The 24,478-nt window shown below is 50.3% G+C and overlaps 1 protein-coding gene across 2 annotated transcripts in view; it reads left to right on the top strand.

Annotated features, from left to right (window-relative positions):
• Nucleotides 1–24,478, top strand: part of ORC1 (origin recognition complex subunit 1) — a 152,220-nt gene that overhangs the window by 14,369 nt on the left and 113,373 nt on the right. For both annotated transcript variants that reach the window (XM_088462246.1, XM_088462247.1), the window contains exon 5: nt 4,045–4,420. In XM_088462246.1, coding sequence (XP_088318372.1) covers nt 4,045–4,420 — 376 coding nt within the window. The remainder of the gene's footprint in view (nt 1–4,044; nt 4,421–24,478) is intronic.

Raw genomic sequence — 24,478 nt, forward strand, 5'->3', positions numbered from 1 at the left:
ATTATAATAGATTACTATGAATTCCTGTTGGCTCTAAATAGTTTTCATCCCTTTTGGGAGTTTTCACATTTTCATCAGTCATGGAGTTGCAAAGGATTATTTGCTGGTTGTAGCTACTAAACGCCACATAACCTGTAATGTCAAAGCACATCTAAAACTTTTATTAAAAAAAATAAATAAATTATCTTGTAGTAAATTTACCTCTTAGTGTTTTAATTGTCTTCAAAATAACTACACCTGTCTGAGATTCTAAGGTTGATACAATCAAAAATGAGCTTCATCAGGATGATCAAAGGAAATCTGAGGAAAACCCTATTGAAAAGCATATAGGAAGAGATGCCAAACTCTATTCCAAACTCTTATTCCATTTTGGAATAAGGCTGTAACATAACAAAATGTGAAAAAAAGTGAAGCGCTGTGAATACTTTCCGGATGCACTGTAGATCCTACACAGCAATGCACGCAGAAAAGTAGGCAGCGTGGCTTCATCTCTTGGTGTAAGTGGACAGGGCTCTAGGCTCAGCACGTCTTTCAGTGTGGATTATAGCCTTCTGTAACCTAAAGCCAATCTTGGGCTGGTAGAGATCAGGCGTTCCGATTGGGAACACGCTGCAATGGTCTTTTTGGTGGGGAACTCCGTCCAAGGCCTTGAGGAAAAGGCCAGACTCCTGGGTATTAAAAAATGTGTTTCTCTCTGGTTAAATACAGTCAGGTCCATAAATATTGGGACATTGACAGAATTTTCTGATTTTGGCCTCTATTCACCACCACAATGGCTTTGAAATGAAACAAACAAGATGTGATTTACCTGCAGACTTTCAGATTTAATTTGAGGGTAATTACATCCAAATCAGGTGAACGGTGTAGGAATTACAACGGTTTCTATATGTGCCTCCCACTTTTTAAGGGGCCAAAAGTAATGGGACAAACTAAACAATCCTAAATCTAGCATTCACTTTTTAATACTTTGTTGCAAATCCTTTGCAGGCAATTACAGCCTGAAGTCTGGAACGCATAGACATCACCAGACGCTGGGTTTCATCCCTGGTGATGCTCTGCCAGGCCTCTACTGCAAATGTCTTCAGTTCCTGCTTGTTCTTGGGACATTTTCCCTTCAGTTTTGTCTTCATCAAGTGAAATGCATGCTCAATCGGATTCAGGTCAGGGGATTGACTTGGCCATTGCATAACATTCCACTTTTTTAGCCTTAAAAAACTCTTTGGTTGCTTTTGCAGTATGCTTCGGGTCATTGTCCATCTGCACTGTGAAGCGCCGTCCAATGAGTTCTGAAGCATTTGACTGAAGATGAGCATATAATATTGCCCGAAACACTTCAGCATTCATTTTGCTGCTTTTGTCAGCAGTCACATCATCAATAAATACAAGGCAACCAGTTCCATTGGCAGTCATACATGCCCACGCCATGACACTATCACCACCATGCTTCACTGATGAGGTGGTATGTTTTGGATCATGAGCCGTTCCTTTCCTTCTCCATACTCTTCCCTTCCCATCACTCTGGTACAAGTTGATCTTTGTCTCATCTGTCCATAGGATGTTGTTCCAGAACTGTAATGGCTTTTTTAGATGTTGTTTGGCAAACTCTAATCTGGTCTTCCTGTTTTTGTGGCTCACCAATGGTTTACATCTTGTGGTGAACCCTCTATATTCACTCTTGTGAAGTCTTCTCTTGATTGTTGACTTTGACACATATACACCTACCTCCTGGAGAGCGTTCTTGATTTGGCCAACTGTTGTGAAGGGGTTTTTCTTCACCAGGGAAATAATTCTTCTGTCATCCACCACAGTTGTTTTCCGTGGTCTTCCGGGTCTTTTGGTGTTGCTGAGCTCTCCGGTGCGTTCTTTCTTTTTAAGAATGTTCCAAACAGTTGATTTGGTCACACCTAATGTTTTTGCCATCACTCTGATGGGTTTGGTTTGATTTTTCAGCCTAATGATGGCTTCACTGATAGTGACAGCTCTTTGGATCTCATATTGAGAGTTGACAGCAACTGATTCCAAATGCAAATCTCACACCTAGAATCAACTCCAGACCTTTTACCTGCTTAATTGATAATGAAATAACGAGGGAATAGCCCACACCTGTCCATGAAATAGCTTTTGAGTTGATAGTCCCATTACTTTTGGCCCCTTAAAAAGTGGGAGGCACATATAGAAACCGTTGTAATTCCTACACCGTTCACCTGATTTGGATGTAATTACCCTCAAATTAAATCTGAAAGTCTGCAGTTAAAGCACATCTTGTTTGTTTCATTTCAAAACTATTGTGGTGGTGAATAGAGGCCAAAATCTGAAAATTCTGTCAATGTCCCAATATTTATGGACCTGACTGTAAGTTGCCCGGCACACTCCTAAGTGTATAAGTAATCTGCCACTAGCAGGATAAATCAGTAGTTTGATGTAAAATAGGCTCAGAACCTAACAACGTTAAAATGCGGCAGTGTCTTATTCCCCGCCCACCATATGTGTACATGTGTCCTCCTGCATATAGCCTCAGTACGCCATGCAGCGCGTGATATGCCTGGTGTGTGTCATCCGATCCTGTACAACTGTTTGTTTGTTTTTTTTTTCTTTTCCCCATTGATGTGATGTGACTAGGAGGCAGCAGGAGCCTGCGCTGATTAATGTGACTTGGAGGCAGCAGGAGCCTGCGCTGATTGATGTGATGTGACTAGGAGGCAGCAGGAGCCTGCGCTGATTAATGTAATGTGACTAGGAGGCAGCAGGAGCCTGCGCTGATTGATGTGATGTGACTAGGAGGCAGCAGGAGCCTGCGCTGATTAATGTGATGTGACTAGGAGGCAGCAGGAGCCTGCGCTGATTGATGTGATGTGACTAGGAGGCAGCAGGAGCCTGCGCTGATTAATGTGATGTGACTAGGAGGCAGCAGGAGCCTGCGCTGATTAATGTGATGTGACTAGGAGGCAGCAGGAGCCTGCGCTGATTAATGTGATGTGACTAGGAGGCAGCAGGAGCCTGCGATGATTAATGTGACTAGGAGGCAGCAGGAGCCTGCGCTGATTAATGTGATGTGACTAGGAGGCAGCAGGAGCCTGCGCTGATTAATGTGATGTGACTAGGAGGCAGCAGGAGCCTGCGCTGATTAATGTGATGTGACACTTCTATATCTGTGCGCTACTGATAAGGTAAATGGGACTCTGCGTGGTAAAACCCTGCGGCCGCTGCATTGTGTGCCTGGCACTTACCTTACAGACACGCCGGGAAGCCCCCCAAGCGCTGGTGACAGGTAGAATAGATGCCGGGCACATGCGCCCAGCGTTTATTCACCGGCAGTGACCGGGTCACCGCACATTTTCCCACCCGCTGGACACTGCGACCCATGGGTGAAGACGACACCCGCAGGCTGTCTTAGCGGTGCCATGCGCAGTGAGGGCAGGGTACAGCACCCCGCTAAAACAGCCTAGCGGGAACGCTTATAAAATGAATCCGCAGTGTCTCCTTGTGCGTCCTACTCGTATCACATTGTTACTTAGATGCATTTTCAGCAATAAAAGCCGCCGAGCGCTAGCAGAGTCTCATGGGACCAGGCGTGCTAAGACGAGCGAGGACACATCTGTAATCTCGTAATGAGAAAAGACCTTAGCATGGCGTTCTCATGGCTTTCTGTAGTGCTGGAAAGAATTACTTAATAGAAATGAAAATTTGTAATGAGAAAATGTGGGATCTGCAAAGGGCTAAATCCTTTTTCTAGGCGCTCCTGAGGTAAATCTCCACCCCCCAGGTATATCGTGCGCTTATTGTAGGCAGCCATTTATACATTTCAGGCTACTTTCTTACATGTGTTATTTCTGTCCATGCAATGGCTTCCCATGTTGCGTGTGAACACTGTATTCTGAGTCTGACCATGCTTTGGCGTGCTTTCCAGTCTGTCTAATCGGGGTGCAGGCAATGCTGATGTATAGTACAAAGCACCTATTTAGAGACCATAATGTAGAAAGGGCCGTTCTCCGTATCCGATGCGGTGCACAGCGATGATTTATGTCCTCTGCGTTTCCTGTCTAGGTGTCGCAGTTGAAGCCTGATGATCATTTCCCGGAGGTGAAGACGTCTGGGAAGGTCCTGTATGTGAAGCTGTCATGGGATGGAAAAACTTTCAAAACATTATCGTCTACTTTTTATCAACGGAAAGGAGAGAGCCCTCTAAACTCCGGGTCTTTGTCTGACAACTCCCCACCCAAACTCCTGTTTTGCCCAATGGAAGAAGACCCTGATGAGAGCAGAAAAGTGACTCGCAGTGCAACCAGAGCTCAGAGAAACGACTCTGACATAGAATCTGGACATTCTGCCTCAAAGGCCTCCCATTCCAAGGAGCGAAGTCTGCGGAGCGCGACGAACGGTACAGGGACCCCCGGAGCCAGGAAAAAGCTGCAGCTTAACAGTATGTTCCTTACCGATTTTCATTTCATTATTTGGCTTTGTTATTTATACTTTCAGAATTAGAGGAAATGTGTAAGGATAATTGCTTTGCGAAGCTTAACCTACTGTAATTGTACCTTTCTGTATGTGTCTGACCAGTCTGTCCCGGCATGAGTGTGGCCCATCCTGCCATGGTGGCATCTGATGTGATCATGCCAGGCAAGTGGTTAAGTGTAGGATGTTTTATTTTTACATATTGCATTGCTATACTTTGCCTGTCTGCTTTCTGTTTCCTATACCATCATTTCCTCATTTTGTTTTGTTATAAAACACTAGCTAACGTCTTTGTTTTTATATTACCTGTAGAATTCATAATTCTGCAGTTATCCATAATGAGATTACAGGTGTGACTGAAAACTCTTCCAGACTCTTTATTCTTTTAAAGTTTGATGGAACAGTAACACACACAGAATGTTGTTTTTCTACTTCAGGGTCCATAGGGGGTCCACAGGGTTGACGTTGGGGTATATCTGGATCCACGGGCACCACGCAGTTAAAGCTTTAGCTGCTCCCAGGATGCACTTGGGTCCATCCTCCTCTATACCCCGCCCCCGAGCCACAGCACCTCAGTTTAGTTGGTGCCCGGCCAGAGTCGGGTCACCCTGGGCAGTGGGGCCTAAGCTTATTTTTATTTTTAAAAAGAAGACTTTTTTTTTTTATTTTTGCTTCTTCAGAATGGCAGCATCAGACTGTCCATCTGGACGTCCACGCTGCCGCTCCAACAGCCCTGCGAGCGCTGCGACGCCAGTACTGATCTGGGGATCGCAGCGGGACACCGGAGTCGGTACTAGCGTGGCTCCGGGACCTCCCACTGACTGCTGCCGGATTCTACGGGGCCAGGGGAGATGAAATGCAGTCTATAGCCGCCGGTCTCTGGGGACAGACCGGCGGCACTAGTAGCGGCGGCGGGCCCACCCTACAATGTAATACCCTGTCTGACCGCTGGACCACCAGGGAATAATTGCTTTAAGGGAACCAGCGTCCCAGAGGTTAATTACTAGCCAGGGGAGGCAGCCTTCCCTGGTTTAGCGGCTCCTCCACTCAGCCCAGCGCGCCTTCTCTCATGCGTGCTGGCGTCGCTGGGCTGTTCCTCTTGCGGCCACTTCTCCTCAGAGCTCTCCGGCAGCCATCTTCTCAGTGGCAACGCTGATCTCCCAGGCGGTGCGTGGACCGGTCCCCCTGCGTACCTCTCCCCTGATCAGGACAGTGTACACAGCACTATAGCCCTCCCTGACACTGAATCTGGGAGGGTGATTGTAGTGAAAGGTGCAGTGAGTATAACTTCTCTGCATGGTATGTGTCTATTGCTAGTTTTCTTCTTACTGTCATCTTATCACCATGCCTTTCCTTCTCCTACGGCCCGCAGGTGTGTCGGGGAGGGGTGTTCTTTTTTTTTTTTTTTTTCTGTGTACCTCACTTACTTATATAGATCTACGTATTTGTGAGATCTGTCACATACAGTGGTGTGCTGCTCAGTGCCATATTGTGGGCTGTTTGTGTTGCATACTTGGGAGTGCGCAGGTGTTATACGTCTTACCTCGTTTCAGGTGATACATTTTTATTGCAAAGTAATTGTCATGTCTGATGAGGAGAATGAGTGCTCCGTGGCTCCTGTGTTGTTTTCCTGCCGGCGCTGTTCGGCAGGGGTTGATGGGGTGGATTTGTCTCAGGACGGTCTGTGCGGGCGGTGTCAGCTGGTCCCTGTAAACCTCTGGTGGCGCAGGATGCTCCTTGGGCGATGTTTTCACAAGTGCTGGCGTCGATCGCGGACTGGCTTGTGGTTCCAACTGCGGTTCCTTCTAGGGCGTTGCCCCAGCCTACCATCCCACGTTCCCCAGGTGTTATGCATTTGGTGCAGTCTCCCCCCGGGTCTCAGACTGGGTCCTTATTCGGGATTGCCTGTGTACGTGCAGTCTCCCACGGTGACGCAGCAGTCAATGGTACCCTTTCAGGGGTTATCCTCAGGCGGTTCCCCCTCCCTGGGTGGATGTCCTCTCCATTTCTGTTCAGAGCCTGGCGGCCTCGTCATCGGCTTTTCAGTCGATGTTGCACAGTGATTTGCCCCCAAAGGCGTCCAAGCGACCCGTTCCGGCTTCACTGGCGGCGCAGTTCACAGGCACGGACGTGTCTTCGGATGACGGAGAGGTCCTTGAGGACTCTGACTCTGATGCCGGGGCCTCCATTAATGTGCCGGCATTGGTTAGAGTGGTGCGGGCCATCCTTCATATAGAGGAGGATGCGCCGGCTCCCAGGTCGAAGTATCCTAATTTTAAAAAGGCCAAAGTAGCTTCGACTGCTTTTCCCTTTTCCGACCAGTTGACGGATCATATGGCGGGGGCCTGGCAGTTGCCCAGCAAGAGATTCCAACCACAGAAACTGTTGGCATCCAACTATCCTTTTCCTGAGGCTCATTGCAGGAAATGGGAAACTCCGCCTGCGGTGGATTCCCATGTCACCCGCTTAATTAAAAGCGCTATGTTGCCTTTACCGTCTATCTCCTCCCTGAAGGATCCCAAGGACAGGAAAGTGGAGACTTGTTTAAAGTCTATCTACTCTCTCTCAGGGGCTGTGGCCCGTCCGTCCATGGGCATCTCTTGGGTGGCTAAGGCCATCGAGAGCTGGGCCACTGCTTTAGAAGATACCTTTCCACATTTCCAGAGAGCGTTGATAGGACAAATGAGAGATGCGGCTTCCTATATTGGGGAAGCATTGTTGGATGCAAGCCTGCTGACCTCTAGGGTGTCGGCTGCAGCTGTGTCCGCCCGTCGGTCCTTGTGGATGCGGTCCTGGAGAGCTGGGGCAGACTCCAAAAAAGGGCCTGGAGGCTTTACCTTTTAATGGGGAGTTGCTATTTGGTCCAGACTTGGACTAAAGGGTGGATACTCTGGCTAAGTCTAAATCAGCCTTCCTCCCTTCGGCTTCAGCACCTGCTAAGGTGCGGAGCTCCGCCTTTCGGTCTTTTCGGGTTCAGGGCAAGGCCAAGGGTCAGTCCTTCCCGAGGCAGTCGGCGACCAAGACTGCCTCTAAGCCCAAGAAGCAGGCCTGGAGTGCCAGACGCCCATCTTCCAAGCAGGAGGATAAACCTTCTGCCTGATGGGACGGGCCTCCCTCTGGGGGACCCCAGAGTGGGAGGCCACTTCTTCAATTTGCTCAGTGCTGGCACAATACCACCACGGATGCCTGGGTTCGAGAAGTGGTCTCCCAGGGGTACGCCCTGTCTTTAAGGCACAGACTGCCCACCAGTTTTTCTGCACGAGTCCTTCTCAGGACAATACCAAGGCTTTGCAGATTCAGGAAGCTGTAGAGTCCTTGCTGAAAGCAGGGGTCATCGTTCCCGTTCCTCAATCACAACGGGGGACTGGGTACTACTCTACTGTTTCTGGTGCAGAAACCCAATGGTTCTCATCGCCCTATCCTCAATTTGAAGTCTCTGAACAAATTCCTCAGAGTTCCCAAATTCAGGATGGAAACGTTACGTTCCATCATTCTGGCGATGGAACCTGTGGATTACATGGTGTCCCTGGATATCCAGGATGCCTACCTCCATGTCCCGATGGCACCTTCGCACCAGCGGTATTTGAGGTTCGCGATCCTTCAGCATCATTATTAGTTCCGGGCGCTACCCTTTGACCTCTCCACGGCACCGAGGGTATTCACCAAAGTGATGGCAGTCATGTCCGCGCATCTTCGGAACCAGAATGTCCGGCTACTGCCGTATCTGAACGACCTCCTTTTGCTGGCGAGCTCCCTGGAGGTGCTGCTTCAACATCTCCACCTGACGATCGCTTGTCTGCAAGCGCATGGGTGGTTGATAAATTGGAGAAAGTCCTCCCTGATTCCTTCACAGCAAAGGATCTTCCTGACTCCGGAGAAGGTCTCCTCCCTACAGCTGCGGATACACAGTTGCCTGAGCAGTCGCCGCCTGTCAGTCCATTCGGCTATGAGAGTTCTGGTGTCCATGGTGTCGACATTCGACATTGTGGAATTTGCCCATTTCCATTCACGGCCCTTCAGGGGCTGATTCTATCAGAATGGAACGGGTTACCTCACCGGATCCGCTCTCAGATGCTGGTGTTGTCCCTTGTGGTTCCGCAGTCTTTGGCTTGGTGACGGCTCATCTGGTCGAGGGGCAACCCTTTTGTATCCCTGACTGGGTCCTGCTCACAACAGATGCCAGTCTCCGGGGTTGGGAGGCAGTGACAGGCTCGTTGTCACTTCAGGGTCGTTTGTCTGCGGAAGAAGCACTTCTCCCCATCAACATCCTGTAACTGCGGTGTACCAGGGCCCTGCCGTCTGGCGCAGCTCTTCACGGAAGGGTGGTTCAAGTACAGTCCGACAACGCCACCACGGTGGCGTACATCAACCACCAAGGAGGAACTCTCAGTTGGGCTGCGATGTCGGAGGTGTCTCGCATCCTTGATTGGGCGGAGTGCAACATTCCAGCGATCTCGGCAGTCTTCATTCCCGGAGTCCTCAGTTGGGAGGCGGACTTCCTCATCCGTCATGACGTGCATCCCAGGGAATGGTCGCTTCACCAAGAGGTGTTTCAGCTACTCGTGGACAGATGGGGGGTTCCGGAGCTGGACTTGATGGCCTCCCGTCACAATCACAAGTTGCCCGTTTACGGGTCAAGGACAAGAGACGCAGGCGCATGTCTGGTAGACGCACTGTCGGTGAAATGGCGTATCTGTTTCCTCCGATATCCCTGCTGCCTCGGGTTCTGCGGAAATTCAAGCAGAACGGCGGCTCAGGTGTTCCAAGTTTCTAGGATGTTGGAATTTCTTCAATCTGGTTTGGACCTAGGCTTACGCCTTGCCTCCCCTGAAGGTGCATGTGTCCGCGCTGTCCGTGTGGTTCCAATGAAGGATTGCTACACTTTTTTTTTTCCAAGGTGTTCTCCGAATCCAGCCTCCCTTCGTGCCTTCGGTGGCTCCTTGGGACTTGGCGGTGGTTCTTCGGGTCCTGCAGGGTCCTCACATTGAGCCTCTTGAGTCGGTGGAGCTCAAGTGGTTGACGTTCAAGACCGTTTTTCTCCTGGCAATTGCTTCTGCCAGGAGGGTGTCAGAATTGGGGGCGCTTTTCTGTCGGGGGCCCCCCCCCCCACCCCTTTCTGATTTTTCACCGCACTCGTCCTGAATTTTTATCTAAAGGTGTTTCGAAGTTCCACATCAATCAGGAACGTGTTATGCCAGCTTTTCAGTCACCTGATCTCTCAGCTGGTGAGACTTCCTTGGATTTAGTCCGTGCGCTTCGAATCTATGTGGACCGGACTGCTTCTGTTCGGAAGTCTGATTCATTGTTTGTCCTCTTTGGTTTTCACAAGAGGGGTTTGCCTGCCAACAAACAAATGTTAGCCCGTTGGCTTTGTTCTGTTATTTGTGAGGCTTATTCACAGGAGGGTTTACCTGTGCCAGCCTCTGTTAAGGCTCATTCCACTCGTTCTGTGGGTCCCTCTTGGGCTGCTAGACGTGGCATTTCTGCTGTTCAGCTGTGTAAGGCAGCCACTTGGTCTTCCATTCAGACGTTTTTGAGGTTTTATGCGTTTGACACCTTCGCCTCTCAGGATGCATCCTTCGGGCGCAGGATTCTCCTCTCAGCACAGGAGTGTCCCAACCCTTGGTTGAACTGCTTTGGGACATCCCCAAGGTCAACCCTGTGGACCCTGAAGTAGAAAACAAGAGATATGGTAAGAACTTACCTTTTATCTCTGCTTCTACGAAGTCCATAGGGTCCACAGGGCGCCCACCCTGACGCACCTGGCTTCAAATGGGCTGTGTGGCTGGTCACTGGTTTTTCCGTCTCCCATTTCTGTGAGTATGGTTTCTTGTGTGTTCCAGTCTTCCTTCTCTCTGTTTAGTCTCCTCCTCCGGCCTTAGCTGCTTACCAACTGAGGTGCCTGTTGCTCGGGGGCGGGGTATAGAGGAGAACGGACCAAAGTGCATCCTGGGAGCAGTGAAAGCTTTAACTGCGTGGTGCCCGTGGATCCAGATCCAGCTATACCCCAAGGTCAACCCTGTGGACCCTATGGACATCATAGAAACAGAGATAACAAAGGTAAGTTCTTACCATATCTCTTGTTTATTAAAAAAAAAAAAGTTTTGAATGTACTTTTAAAAACATATATTTAAAACTTAAATTGCACCCCTGTGTCCATAGGTCCCAATTGTAAAATCAACTTCCACCCCCATCAGAAATGGCCGTCCCAATGGCATAAGATACCTTTCATTATTGCCCTCACCCCTCTAGCGGTAATAGGTCCCAGAGGCAGAGCTCACCCCTCACTCTCCGCATCTATGTGCCCCCCTCCCTATGTGTCACTGCATTCATTTGCATTTCTGTTTATATATCCACCCCACATCAGAATTTTTTTTTTTTTTGGTGGGGTATAACCCCCCTCCCCCATGTGTTATAGCCCCGCCCTCTCACCTTGTTGCTGATCATTTTGTCCCCTCTGCTGCAGCTGATCTCTGCACATGCAGGTCTCAGAGATAAAAAAGAGCCACATTGCAGATGATGTGTGTATTTAAAACCAATGAAAAAGGAGTTTAACATCACTGTGTATGTTTATTTTATAGAAGAAGCGTGGGGTATTAGGAAGGGAATGGGAGGGTACACTGCATAAGGGAGAGAGTGGGGAAAGGCGGTAATAATGGTTAGTCTTTTATGACTATTTGTGGAGAGGCAGTGACTCCGGTTATCTCGGAGGGGATTCAAATGCCGTGAGGCCGATATAGTCACATTCTGTGAATTCATAATTCACAGGAAGGCCCCAGGCCCAGACAGTCTCCATCTGTCTTGAAAACTTGTGTGGAACAATTGGCCCCAGTTTTTACAAGATTCTTTAATAGATCCCTGGAAGAATGTGTGGTTCCTTCTTGCTTTAAAAATTCTAAATTTGTACCGGTCCCTAAAAGGTCATCCGTCACTAGCCTAAATGACTACAGACAAATTGCTCCTAAGTCTGTGGTCATGAAGACTTGGAACGATTGGTGCTGAACCATCTGAAGAGGATGACTGGTCCCCTTTTAGACCTGCTGCAGTTTTCTTATAGAGCAAATAGATCGGTGGAGGACAAAGTAAATATGGGTTTGCATCTTATTTCTACTTCAGGGTCCATGGGGGTCCACAGGGTGACCTTGGGGTATAGCTGGATCCTCGGGCACCACGGAGTTAAAGCTTTTAGCTGCTCCCAGGATGCACTTGGGTCCATCCTCCCCTATACCCCGCCCCCGAGCCACAGGCACCTCAGTTTAAGATGGTGCCCGGCCGGAGTCGGGTCACCCTGCGGGGGGGGCTGCTGGAGCAGCCCCCTAAAGCTTTTTATTTAACTAGGTTAAATTTATTTTTTACTTTAGTTTTGTTCTCCAGAGAGGCAGCGATGGGCTTTCTGTACAGACGCTGCCGCTCCTTCTCCCTGCTGGCGCCGCGACGCCAGCACTGAACTGGGGATCGCGGCGGGGGAAGCCAGAGTCTGTACTAGCCGGACTCTGGTTTCCCCCGGCACTGCTTCCGGAGACGCCGGGGAGATCAAGGTAAGCCGCGCACCGCTGATTAGCGGCGGTGTGCGGGTTCCTTTTAAATGCAGTCCCATGCCCCCGGTCTAGGGGACAGACCGGGGGCGCTAGGCACCCCCTCCAGCGGAGGCATACCCCGCTAGACCACCAGGGTAAATAAACGGCAAGCGGGATGGCGGCAACCCAGGGGTTAAATTTGCTAGCCAGGGGAGGAAGCCTTCCCTGTCTAGCGGCTCCTCCCCTCAGCTCAGCGCGCCTTTCAGCTCGTAGTCTGGCGTCGCTGAGCTGCAGATACTCGGCCACTCCTCCTCTGAGGTCTCCAGCAGCCATTTTCTCCAAGTGGCAGCGCAGATACTCTCAGGGAGCACGCGGACCGGTCCCCATGTGTACCTCTCCCCTGCAAAAGGACAGTGTACACAGCACTATAGCCCTCCCAGACACTGAATCTGGGAGGTTGATTGTAGTGGAAAGGTGCAGTGGGTATATCTTCCTGCATGGTATGTGACTTTTGCTAGTGCTGCCTGTCTGTGTCTTTTATCTACTTACTGTCGGCTTATACCTATCCCTTTCCTTATCCTACAAGCCCTACAGGTGTGCGGGGGAAGGGTGTTTCTACTGACCTCACTTATATAGATCACGTATTTGTGAGGTCCGTCACATACAGTTGTGTGCTACACAGTGCCATATTGTGGGCTGTTGTCCAGCACATGGTTGAGTGCGCACGTTTTCTTCCTAAGTCATGTCTGAGGTGGAGATTGCGCACTCCGGGGCTCCGGTATTGTTCTCCTGCAGGCACTGTTCTGCAGGAGTGGATAGGGAGGATTTGTCACAGGACGGCCTGTGCGGACGGTGCCAGGCGCTCCCTGGTATGTCTAAAACCTCCTATGTCGCAGGAGCCACAATGGGCGATGTTTTCCCAGGTGCTGGTGTCCATCGCGGACCGTCTGTCGGTCCCAACTGCCGCCCCTACTAGGGCGTTGCCCCAGCCTGCCATCCCCCATTCCCCGGGTGTCCCACAATTATTGCAGACTCCCAGCCTGTTGGTCCCTATGCGGGGTTGCCAATGTATATACAGTCCACCCCTGTGGCGCAGCAGGCTGTGGTGCCGTTTCAGGCTCCTGGGGCAGCTCCTCCACCCTGGGTGGATGCGCTTTCCCACACTGTCCAAGATTTGGCGGCAGCATCTTCGGCTTTTCAGTTGATGTTGCGCAGTGACGTGCCCTCCAGGGCGTCTAAACGCACAGTTATGGCGCAGACTGTGAACTTTTCAGACTCTGAGGGGTCCTCGGATGATGGTGAGGTGCAGGATGACAGCCTCAGATGCCTCAGTCCAGGAGGTAGACACTAAGTCTTCCATCAATGTGCGGGCTCTGGTTAGGGCGGTGCGGGCCATTCTTCTGATTGAGGATGAGGCACCCGCTCCCAAGTCGAGGTATCCTAGTTTTAAAAAAAGCTAAGGTTCCTTCTGCAGCGTTCCCCTTGTCTGATCAGTTGACTGATCACATGGCGGTGGCCTGGCAGACGCCCAGTAAGCGATTCCTGCCACAGAAACGCTTGGCGTCCAATTATCCATTTCCGGAAGCGCATTGTAAGAAATGGGAAACTCCGCCTGCGGTCGATTTTCCATGTAACACGCCTCATCAGGAGTGCTACTTTGCCATTGCCGTCTATATCCTCGCTGAAGGATCCTACGGACAGGAAGGTGGAGACTTGTCTAAAGTCTATTTATTCTCTCTCAGGGGCTGTAGCCCGGCCGTCCATGGCCATCTCCTGGGTGGCCAAGGCCATTGAGGGGTGGGCCAACGCCTTGGAGGACACGTTTACGGATGAAGCTCCGGATGTCCAGAGGGCGTTGTTAGGACAGATGAGAGATGCCGCCTCCTACATTGGAGAAGCATCTTTGGATGCTAGCCTGTTGACCTCTAGGGTTTCGGCGGCAGCAGTGTCTGCTCGCAGATCCTTGTGGTTGAGGTCTTGGAGAGCAGACGCGGATTCAAAGAAAGGCTTGGAGGCCTTACCTTTTAATGGAGAGTTACTATTTGGTCCGGACCTGGACAAAATAGTAGATACAATGGCAAAATCCAAGTCAGCCTTCCTCCCTTCAGCTGCTACACCTGCCAAGGTCCGGAGCTCGGCCTTTCGGGTTCAGGGCAAGGCAAAGAGTGAGTCCTTCCCGAGGCAGTCCGCACCTAAGACCGCCTCAAAGCCAAAGAAGCAAGCCTGGAGTGCTAGGCGCCCTTCTTCCAAGCAAGAAGATAAGCCTTCTGCGTGATGGGACGGGCCTCCCTCTGGGGGACCCCAGAGTGGGAGGCCGACTTCTTCAATTCGCCCAGTGCTGGCACAATACCACCACGGATGCCTGGGTGCGAGAAGTGGTCTCCCAGGGGTACGCCCTGTTTTCAGCACAGGCCGCCTCGCCAGTTTTTTTTTGTACAAGTCCTTCTCAGGACAAAACCAAGGCCTTGCAGGTTAAGGAAGCCATAGAGGCCTTGCTGACGGCGGGGGTCATTATACCCGTACCACAGTCTCAACGTGGGATGGGGTATTACTCTACGCTGTTTCTGGTGCAGAAACCCAATGGCTCTCATCGCCCCATCCTCAATTTGAAGTCCCTGAACAGGGTTCTCAGGGTTCCCAAATTCAGGATGGAAACTTTACGTTCCATCATTCTGGCGATGGAACCGGGGGATTATATGGTCTCCCTGGATATCCAGGACGCCTACCTCCATGTGCCTATAGCAACATCGCACCAATGGTTTCTGCGGTTTGCTATTCTCCACAACCACTACCAATTCAGGGCTCTACCCTTTGGCCTCTCCACGGCACCAAGGGTATTTACCAAGGTGATGGCGGTCATGGCGGCTCACCTTCGGAGCCAGGGGATACGGTTGCTACCGTATCTAGACGACCTCCTGGCGAGCTCCCCGGAGGTACTGATCCAGCATCTTCACCTGACGGTCGCTTGTCTACAGGCGCACGGGTGGTTGATCAACTGGAAGAAGTCCTCCCTCATCCCATCACAGCGGATGGTTCATTTGGGGGCCCTGCTGGACTCTCGTCAGCAACGGATTTTTCTGACCCCAGAGAAGGTCTCCTCCTTACAGCTGCGGATTCACAGTTGTCTGAGCAGTGGCAGAGTGTCGGTGCACTCAGCGATGAGTTTTGGGGTCCATGGTGTCGGCATTCGACATGGTGGAGTTTGCCCAGCTCCATTCCAGGCCCCTGCAGGGGCTGATTCTTTCGGAATAGAACGGATTGCCACACAGGATCCGCTCTCAGATGCTGGTGTTGTCCTCGGAGGTGCGTCTGTCCCTAGCCTGGTGGCTGCAGACGGCTCATCTCGAGGGGCACCCCTTTTGGATCCCGGAATGGGTTCTGCTCACGACAGATGCCAGTCTCCGGGGTTGGGGGGCGGTGACAGGCTCCTTGTCACTTCTTCAGGGTCGTTGGTCGGCGGAGGAAGCGATTCTTCCCATCAACATCCTGGAACTGTGGGCAGTATACAGGGCCCTGCAGTCGTCCGGCACCGCTCTTCACGGAAGGGCCGTTCAGGTGCAGTCAGACAACGCCACCACGGTGGCGTACATCAATCACCAGGGAGGGACTCGCAGTCGAGCTGCGATGTCGGCGGTGTCCCGCGTCCTGGCTTGGGCGGTCCAGCTCTCTCTGCAGTCTTCATCCCGGGAGTCCTCAATTGGGAGGCAGACTTCCTCAGCCGTTACGACGTGCATCCCGGGGAATGGTCGCTTCATCCAGAGGTATTCCAACTACTCGTGGACAAGTGGGGGCTGCCAGAGCTGGACCTGATGGCGTCCCGTCACAATCACAAGCTGCCCGTGTACGGGTCAAGGACAAGGGACGCAGGCGCAAGTCTGATAGACGCGCTGTCGGTGAGATGGCTGTTTCAACTGGCTTACTTGTTCCCTCCGATATCTCTGCTGCCTCGGGTCCTGCGCAAGTTCAAGCAGGACGGAGGCACACTGATCCTGGTGGCCCAGAAGGCCGTGGTACTCCGATCTGCGGAGCCTGTCCATCGACGCTCCGTACCTCCTACCTCAACGGCGGGACCTGTTGTCTCAGGGGCCCTGTCTTCACCCGGATCTGGGTCGACTATCTTTGACGGCGTGACTCTTGAGACAGCCGTCCTGAGGTCCCGGAGCTTTTCTAGCTCCGTTATTACCACCATGCTGAGGGCGCGCAAGCCTGCTTCCGCGAGGATCTATCACAGAGTGTCGCACACTTACTTTCAGTGGTGCGAGGCCAGAAAATATGATCCCCAGGTGTTCCGGGTTTCGCGTATTCTGGCTTTCCTTCAGTCGGGTTTGGATTTAGGATTGCGTCTTTCTTCACTGAAGGTACACGTGTCTGCTCTGTCGGTGTGGTTCCAGCGCAGGATTGCTTCTATGCCGGATGTACACACCTTTTTCCAGGGAGTTTTAAGAATCCAGCCTCCCTTTGTGCCACCTGTGGCCCCATGGGATTTGGCGGTGGTTCTTCGGGCCTTACAGGGTCCTCCTTTTGAGCCCTTGGAGTCAGTGGAGCTCAAGTGGCTAACTTTTAAGACTGTTTCCTCTTGGCAATTGCTTCTGCCAAGTGGGTTTCAGATTTGGGGGCGCTTTCTTGTCGTCCCCCTTTTCTGATTTTTCATCAGGACAGAGCGGTGCTTCGCACTCGTCCTGATTTTCCTGCCTAAGGTGGTTTCCAGGTTCCACATTAATCAGGAAATTGTTGTACCAGGCTATCAGTCGCCTGATCTTTCGGCTGGGGAGACTTCTTTAGACGTTGTCCGTGCACTCCCAGGTTTATGTGGACCGGACTAGTTCTGTGAGGAAGTCGGATTCTTTGTTTATCCTCTTTGGTTTTCACAAGAGGGGTTGGCCGGCCAACAAACAGACTCTAGCCCGTTGGCTTCGTTCTGTTATTATTGAGGCTTATATGCAGGAGGGTTTACCTGTTCCAGCCTCTGTTAAGGCTCATTCCACTCGGTCTGTGGGCCCTTCTTGGGCTGCTACCCGTGGCGCCTCTGCTGTTAAGCTATGTAAGGCGGCCACCTGGTCTTCCATTCAGACCTTTTTGAGGTTCTATGCGTTTGACACCTTTGCCCCTCAGGATGCATCCTTTGGGCGCCGGGTTCTCCTATCAGCACAGGAGCGTCCCCACCCTTAGTTGGACTGCTTTGGGACATCCCCAAGGTCACCCTGTGGACTCCTATGGACCCTGAAGTAGAAAACAAGAGATCTGGTAAGAACTTACCTTTGTTATCTGTTTCTACGAAGTCCATAGGGTCCACAGGTTGACCTTGGGGTATAGCTGGATCCTGGATCCTCAGGCACCACGGAGTTAAAGCTTTTGGCTGCTCCCAGGATGCACTTGGGTCCATCCTTCCCTATGCCCCGCCCCCGAGCCACAGGCACCTCAGTTGGTAAGCAGCCTAGACCGGAGGAGGAGACGAAACAGAGAGAAGGAAGACTGGAACACACAAGAACCATACTCACAGAAATGGGAGACGGAAAACCGGAGACCACTCACAGAGCCCATATGAAGCCAGGTGCGTGGGCTCTATCATTTCTAGTGATTTACAATGGGTAAAGAACTTTGACGCTATCAGCGGGTGTGTTTCCTACGTCAGCTCAGGAAATATGACCTACCAAAGGAATTGTTGATTCTCGTTTACTAAGCAATAATTGAGTCTCTCATTTGCACCTCAGTAATTGTGTGGATTGGGGCAGCTAGTGAACGAGATAGGGCTAGACTACAGAGTGGTCAGGATTGCTGAAAGGATTATAGTAGTTAATCTCCCACCTATTCAGGAATTATACTTGTCTAGGGTTAGGAAACGGTCCGGAAATATTGTAGCGGACGATGCCCATCCGGGACATTACCTGCTTCTGGCAGGCAAGCGATACAGATCATGCCTGGTTAAGACTTCCAGACGTTGAAGGAGTTTTTTGTTGCTTAATTCTTAACAAGATGTAGCTTTTTATTGTGCAACTTTGATTTTATATGTTCTAATTGTTTACATTTTTTATTCTTATTTTTTATATTGTGAATGTATGATTGACGTGTCCAATTTGAGTACTTGGTCAGCAGTTACAGGAGACAAATTCCTTTTGTATATGTGTTTTTCTACTTGGCAATAAAGGTGATTCTGATTCAGCAGTTACCCGTCTCGTATCAACTAGTTGAGCACATGGCAGATGCCTAGTAAGAGGTTTCAGCCCCAAAAACTCCTGATGTCTTATTGTTCTTTTCCTGCAGCTCATTGTGCAAGATGGGAGACCCCCTGCCTCCACCCCCCTCCCCCCCCCTCCCAGCGCTGGAATCCCATGTCACGCGTTTGATTAAAAGCTCTACATTGCCTATCCCTACAGTTTCCTCACTAAAGGACCCTATGGATAGAAAGATTGAAACTGGCCTTAGATCTGTGTACTCTTTCAGGCGCCATTGCTCGCCCGACCGTGGCTATTGCATGGGTGGCTAAAGCAATTGAGAGCTGGGCAGACGCCCTGGAAGACACTCTTCCATCAGACGCCTCTCGGGATCAGATGTCTTATGTAGCTCACATAAGAGATGCAGCTTCATATATTGGGGAAGCGTCCTTGGATGCCATGCTCCGAGCTTCTGGAGCTTCGGCCACAGCGGTGTCTGCCCACCGCATTTAGTGGCTGCGGTCATGGAAGGCGGATGCAGATTCTAAAAAGCCTTAGAATGGAGGGATTTTGTTTGGCCCAGTCTTGGACAAGATTGTAGCCACATTAGCTGCATGAAAGACTGCCTTCAGCAGCTACCACAACACCTAGGACAACGTCCTTTTAGGTCCTTTCATCCCCAAGGAAAGCCTAAGGGTCAGTCCTTTCCTAGGCAGTCTGCTTTCACTAGGACCGCTAAGCCCAGGAACAAGCAGACGTCCGGCTTCAAAATCCGAAGTCAAGCCCTGCCCGATGGGACAGGCCTCTGCCTGGGAGACCCCAGAGTAGGAGGTCGACTTCTTCAGTTTGCCCAGTACTGGCGTCAAATCACCAGAAGTTTTGGTAAGAGAAGTGGTCTCCCACGGGTATGCCCTCATTTCTAAAGCAGGGCATTCACTATACAATTATCTGTCAGATATCTGTCCAGTCTGGCTGGTGGGAATGAAAACCTGGTAATGTATGTGAGCAAATGAGTCAACCATATGGTTTTAAACACTAAAAAAAGGACAAAAAAAATGATTCAAATTGGTTAAATTTGTATGTTTTAACCAATTTGTCCGAATAACCATTTTTGGCTATTTTCCATTTTTTTTGTGCAAATGGACGATTGTCATTGGCTCCCATACTTTACCAGATTTTCATTCCAGCCAGCCAGATTGGTCAGATATCTGACAGATAATTGTATAGTGGATGCCCAGCGTAAGACTGCCACCCCACAATATTAATACACAGGCCTTCCATCATACCCGAACAGGGCCCTGCTCATCCAGAAAACCATTCAGTCCTTGCTGCAAGCAGGGGTTATAGTTCCAGTCCCGCTATCACAGTGAGGGAACAGTTATTATTCTACTCTTTCTGGTTCAGAAGCCAAATTGGTCTCATCGGCCTATCCTCAACCTCAAATCCCTGAACAAGTAAATCAGGGTACCCAAGTTCAGGATGGAAACCCTACACTCTATTATCCTAGCTATGGTGTCTGGGGACTTTATGGTATCTCTGGATATTCAGGACGCTTACCTACATGTACCTAATAGCGCCCTCTCATCAGCAATATCTTTGTTTTGCTATACTGCAGCAATACTTCCAATTTCAGGCTCTACCCTTTTGGACTCGTTACAGTTCCGCTGTTTTACGAATATTATGGCTATCATGGCGGCCAACCTGCATGGTCAGGGGGTCCGGCTGCTACCATTCCTGGACGACCTCTTTCTCTTATCAAGCTCCCCAGAGGTGCTTCAATGCCATCTTTAGGTAACCATTGCCTTCCTACAAAAGCACGGCTGGTTAATCGGCTGGAATGAATCCTTCACACAGGATGGTTCATCTGGGAGCTCTTTTGGATTCTGAGGATCGTAGAGTCTTCCTGACAGCAGACAAGATCTCCATGCTGCAAAAACGTGTACGCAGATTCCTATGCAGTCACCGATTTGTCAGTCCACTCAGCAATTCACGTTCTAGGATCCATGGTATCCACCTTCAACATGGAGTACGCTCAGTTCCTCTCCAGGCCCCTGCAACAGTTAATCCTGTCCAGGTGGAACGGGTTGCCCCATCAGATCAAGGCTCAAACGATGGTTCTCTCTCAAAGGTTCGTCTGTCCCTCTCCTGGTGGCTACAGATGTCCCATTTAATCAGAGGTCACCCCTTTTGGATCCGGTATTGGGTACTCCTTACAACGGACGCCAGTCTCTTGGGCTGGGGCACAGTGACCGGATCCAGGGGCATTGGAGTCGACCTTGCCAATCAAGGTATTGGAACGCCGAGCCATATTCAAAGTCCTCTAGCTCAGACAGTGGCCTACGTCAATCACCAAGGAGGCGCTCAAAGTCGGTCAGCAATGACTGAAGTGTCAAGCATTCTCACATGGGCCGAAGGTCACCTCCCGGCCATCTTTGCAATGTTCCTTCCAAGACTTCTAAACTGGTAAGCGGACTTCCTCAGCCATCATGATGTGCATGCCGGGGAATTGCCTCGCTACCAAGTATTCTTTCAACTCCCTAGTGTACAAATGTGGCCTACCGGAGGTGGACATCATGGCCTCCAGACACAATCACAAACTGTATGGATCCAGAACAAGGGACATGAGGCAGCCTTCGTAGACTCCTTATCAGTAAAGTGGAACTTCCATCTGGCGTACCTATTGCCTCCAGTCTCCCTTCTTCCTTTAGTTCTTCGGAAGTTTAAACAAGATGGAGGCACTGTCCTGCTGGTGGCCCCAGCATGGCCCAAACTGCAGTGGTATTCAGATATTTAGAGCCTCTCTATAGACCGCTTTTCTCAGGGTCCCTGTCTTCACCCGGACCTTGGTCAGCTGTCTTTAGTGTGGCTCTTGAGACATCCCTCCTGAGGTCTGAAGGGTTTTCTCGCTCCTGTGGTTCAGAGTATGGTCACAGTGCGTAAGCCGGCTGTTGCCAAGATTTACCATAGAGTGTGGTGTACATACTTCCAATGGTGTGATGCCAGAAGCTATGACCCTCATGTTTTTCGGGTCTCTAGAGTCCTGGCCTTCCTGCAAGCTGGAATGGGTCTTGGACTCCACTTTACTTCACTGAAGATACACGTCTCTGCTCTGTCCATTTGGTTCCAGCTTAGAATTGTCTGACTGCCGGAAGTCCACACCTTCCTGCAAGGTGTCCTCCGCATACAACCTCCCTTTGTTCCTCCTGTGGCTCCGTGGGATTTGTCAGTGGTTCTTCAGGACTTACAGGGCACTCCATTAGAACCTTTGGAATCTGGATCTCAAGTGGCTCACAGCGAAGACTTTTTTTTTTTTCACCTGGCTATGGCTTCTGCCTGAAGGGTATCTGATTTAGGGGCGCTCTCCTATCTCTCCCCATTTCTAATCTTCCTTCAGGACAGGGCTGTTATTCGGACTCGCCCTGGGTTCCTTCCCCAAGTGATAAAGTGGTTACTAGTTTCGTAGTCCCAGCCTTCCAATCTCCAGACCTCTCTGTAGGTGAGGCCTCCTTGGACCTGGTCCATGCTCTCGGGATCTACGAGGACCGTACCAGTTCTCTGAGGAAAACAGACTCCCTATTTGTGCTCAATGGATTTCACAAGAAGGGTTGGCCAGCCAATAAACAGACATTGGCTAGATGGCTTCGCATGACTATCTCACAGGCTTACACGCAGGCAGGCCTTCCTTTACCGGGTGCTGTCGCTGCTCATGCCACTCGCTCTGTGGGTCTCATGTGGGCAGCTTGCCGTGGCACCTCAGGTGAACAGCTTTGTAAGGCGGCCACATGGTCTTCTGTCCACACCTTTCTTAGGTTCTATGTCTTCGATACATTTGTTTCTCAGGATGCTTAATTTGGATGCCTGATTCTCCTCTCGGCTCGGGAGCGTCCCCACCCTTGAATAACTGCTTTGGGACATCCCCAAGGTCTCCCTATGGACCCTGAAGGAAAAACGGAGTTATGGTAAAACTTACCTTTGTTAACTCTTTCTTCAAAGTCTGTAGGGTCCACAGGGCACCCGCCCTGACGCACCTTGCTTCTATGGGCTATGTTTCCTGGTCACCAGTTACCCGTCTCCTTCTGTGTGAGAATGTGATTCTTGTGTGTATCAGTCTTCGTTTTCTACTCTCCTCATCCGGCCTTAGGCTTGTAACAAACTGGAGTGCCTCTTCCTCGGGGGGCAGGGTATATAGGGGGAAGGACCGTTTAATACTGGGAGCAAAGCTTTAACTGTTTGAGGCTAAGTCCTCAACCACTACCTACACCCCAAGGTCTCCCTATGGACTTTGAAGAAAGAGTTAACGAAGGTAAGTTTTACCATAACTTTTTTTTATTGGTTTTAAATACACACATATACACACCACCTACAATATAGCGCTTCTGTTTTAAAAAAAATAAATAAATAAAAATTGGTTACTAGTTGTATGAATGCATACGCATAACGAAATAACATATTATAAACAAGACTGTTATGTGGAGAGAGCTAATTTCTTAAGTTTATCCCAGTTGAAGAGTGTTAGTTACTGTAGGGATCAAAAAGGCAGACAGAGGCCTGTGTTTACGTAATAACCAAGGCAAATGGGAGAGCGATTCTATCCTCACCAAATCAACCCAGCGTCTAGCGTGACAGCAAAAGTGCCAAGCAACCATCTAACTCAAGTGAGAAGCATTATAGTATCAGAGAACTATTGGCAGTCCCAGCCCCCCATCACCAGATTGTCTAGCTAAAATATCCCGACTTTTATAAAGATTTTTTTTATTAATCCAAACAAATTTGCGATATGTGGATTGCAGGGAGTTGAGAACTCGAATTGATACAGTAACTGTAAGTGTCTGACAGAAATACAGCAGTTGCGAAGGACATTCATCTTTATGGCATTTATGCGACCAACCCATGAGATGAAATGTTATCCATTGTAGTTAAATCACATTCTATGGAATTAAATAAGGGAGGATAATTGGTTTTGTAAAGATGGTCATAGTTTTTGGTGATGGAGACCCAAATATATTTCAAAGGATCCTTCCCCTACGGGAAGTCAAAATTTAACTGCAACAGTTGTTTCAGACCGCCTGGGAGTTGAAGAGGGAGGGCTTCAGATTTGCTATGGTTTATTTTATAACCTGATGGATCGCCATATCACGAAATAGGTTAGAGAGGGACATCGTCCGCAAACAGGGAGTTTGTATTGAGAATCTCCCTACAGTAGCACAGGCGATGTTGGGGTTTGCCCATATTCTAGAAAGTGGTTGAATGACCAGTTCACTTATAAGAACTGTTAATAAATAAATATAAGGGGCGAACTGGGGCAACCCTGCTGAGTCCAATTGGCAATGTGAAAGGGATTTGAGAGCAACCCCCTGCCAGAACAGCAGCAAAAGGATTACAATAGAGGGCTTTGATAGCTTGTAAATATTTCTACTTCAGGGTCCATAGGGGGTCCACAGGGTTGACCTTGGGGTATAGGTTGGGAACCAAATCCGGGCACCACGCAGTTAAAGCTTTTAGCTCCCAGGATGCACTGGGTCCACTCTCCCTATAACCCCACCCCCAAGCCAGAGGCACCTCAGTTTAAGTTGGTGCCCGGCCGGAGTCGGGTCACCGTTAGCGCAGGGGGAGCTGATTAGCAGCCCCTAAGCTTATTTTATTTTTTTAGGGACAAAGTTTTTTTCATAGACTTTGGACTCTTCAGAGCGACAGCGTCGGACTGTCCATAGGACGTCTAAGCTGCCGCTCCGTCACCCCGCTGGCGCTGAGACGCCAGTACAGATCTGGGGATCTCAGCGGGACCCCAGAGTCTGTACTAGCCGGACTCTGCGGGCGCCCAGGACTGCTGCCGGATCCACGGGGAGCAGGTAAGGTCGCGGATCACCGCTTGCGGTGATCCGCGCATTTCAAATGCAGTCCTGTGCCTCCGGTCTCAGGGGACAGACCGGAGGCGCCGGCAGTGGCGGCGGGCCCCCCATACCCCGTGTGTCCACTAGACCACCAGGGACTTAACGATCGGTGCAGGGAGCCGGCGTCCCGGGGGTTAATAGCCGGCCAGGGGAGGCAGCCTTCCCTGTTACAGCGGCTCCTCCCCTCAGCTCAGCGCGCCTTTCAGTATCCATAGTCTGGCGTCGCTGAGCTGCTTCCTCCGCGGGCCACGCTTCTTCTGAGGTCTCCAGCGGCCATTTTATCTCTCTGGTGCAGCAGAAATCTCTGGAGATGGCAGTGAGTCCAGTCCCCCTGCGTACCTCACCATCAGGTCAGTGTACACAGCGCTGTAGCCTTCCCAGACACTGAATCTGGGCAGTTGAATGCAGTGTAATAGTGCAGTATATTATATGACATGTTTATGTATATATGTATATATCTGCATTG

Source organism: Taudactylus pleione, unplaced genomic scaffold (genome assembly GCF_031769625.1).
Source record: "Taudactylus pleione unplaced genomic scaffold, aTauple2 ptg001167l, whole genome shotgun sequence".
NCBI classification, from domain to species: domain Eukaryota; kingdom Metazoa; phylum Chordata; class Amphibia; order Anura; family Myobatrachidae; genus Taudactylus; species Taudactylus pleione.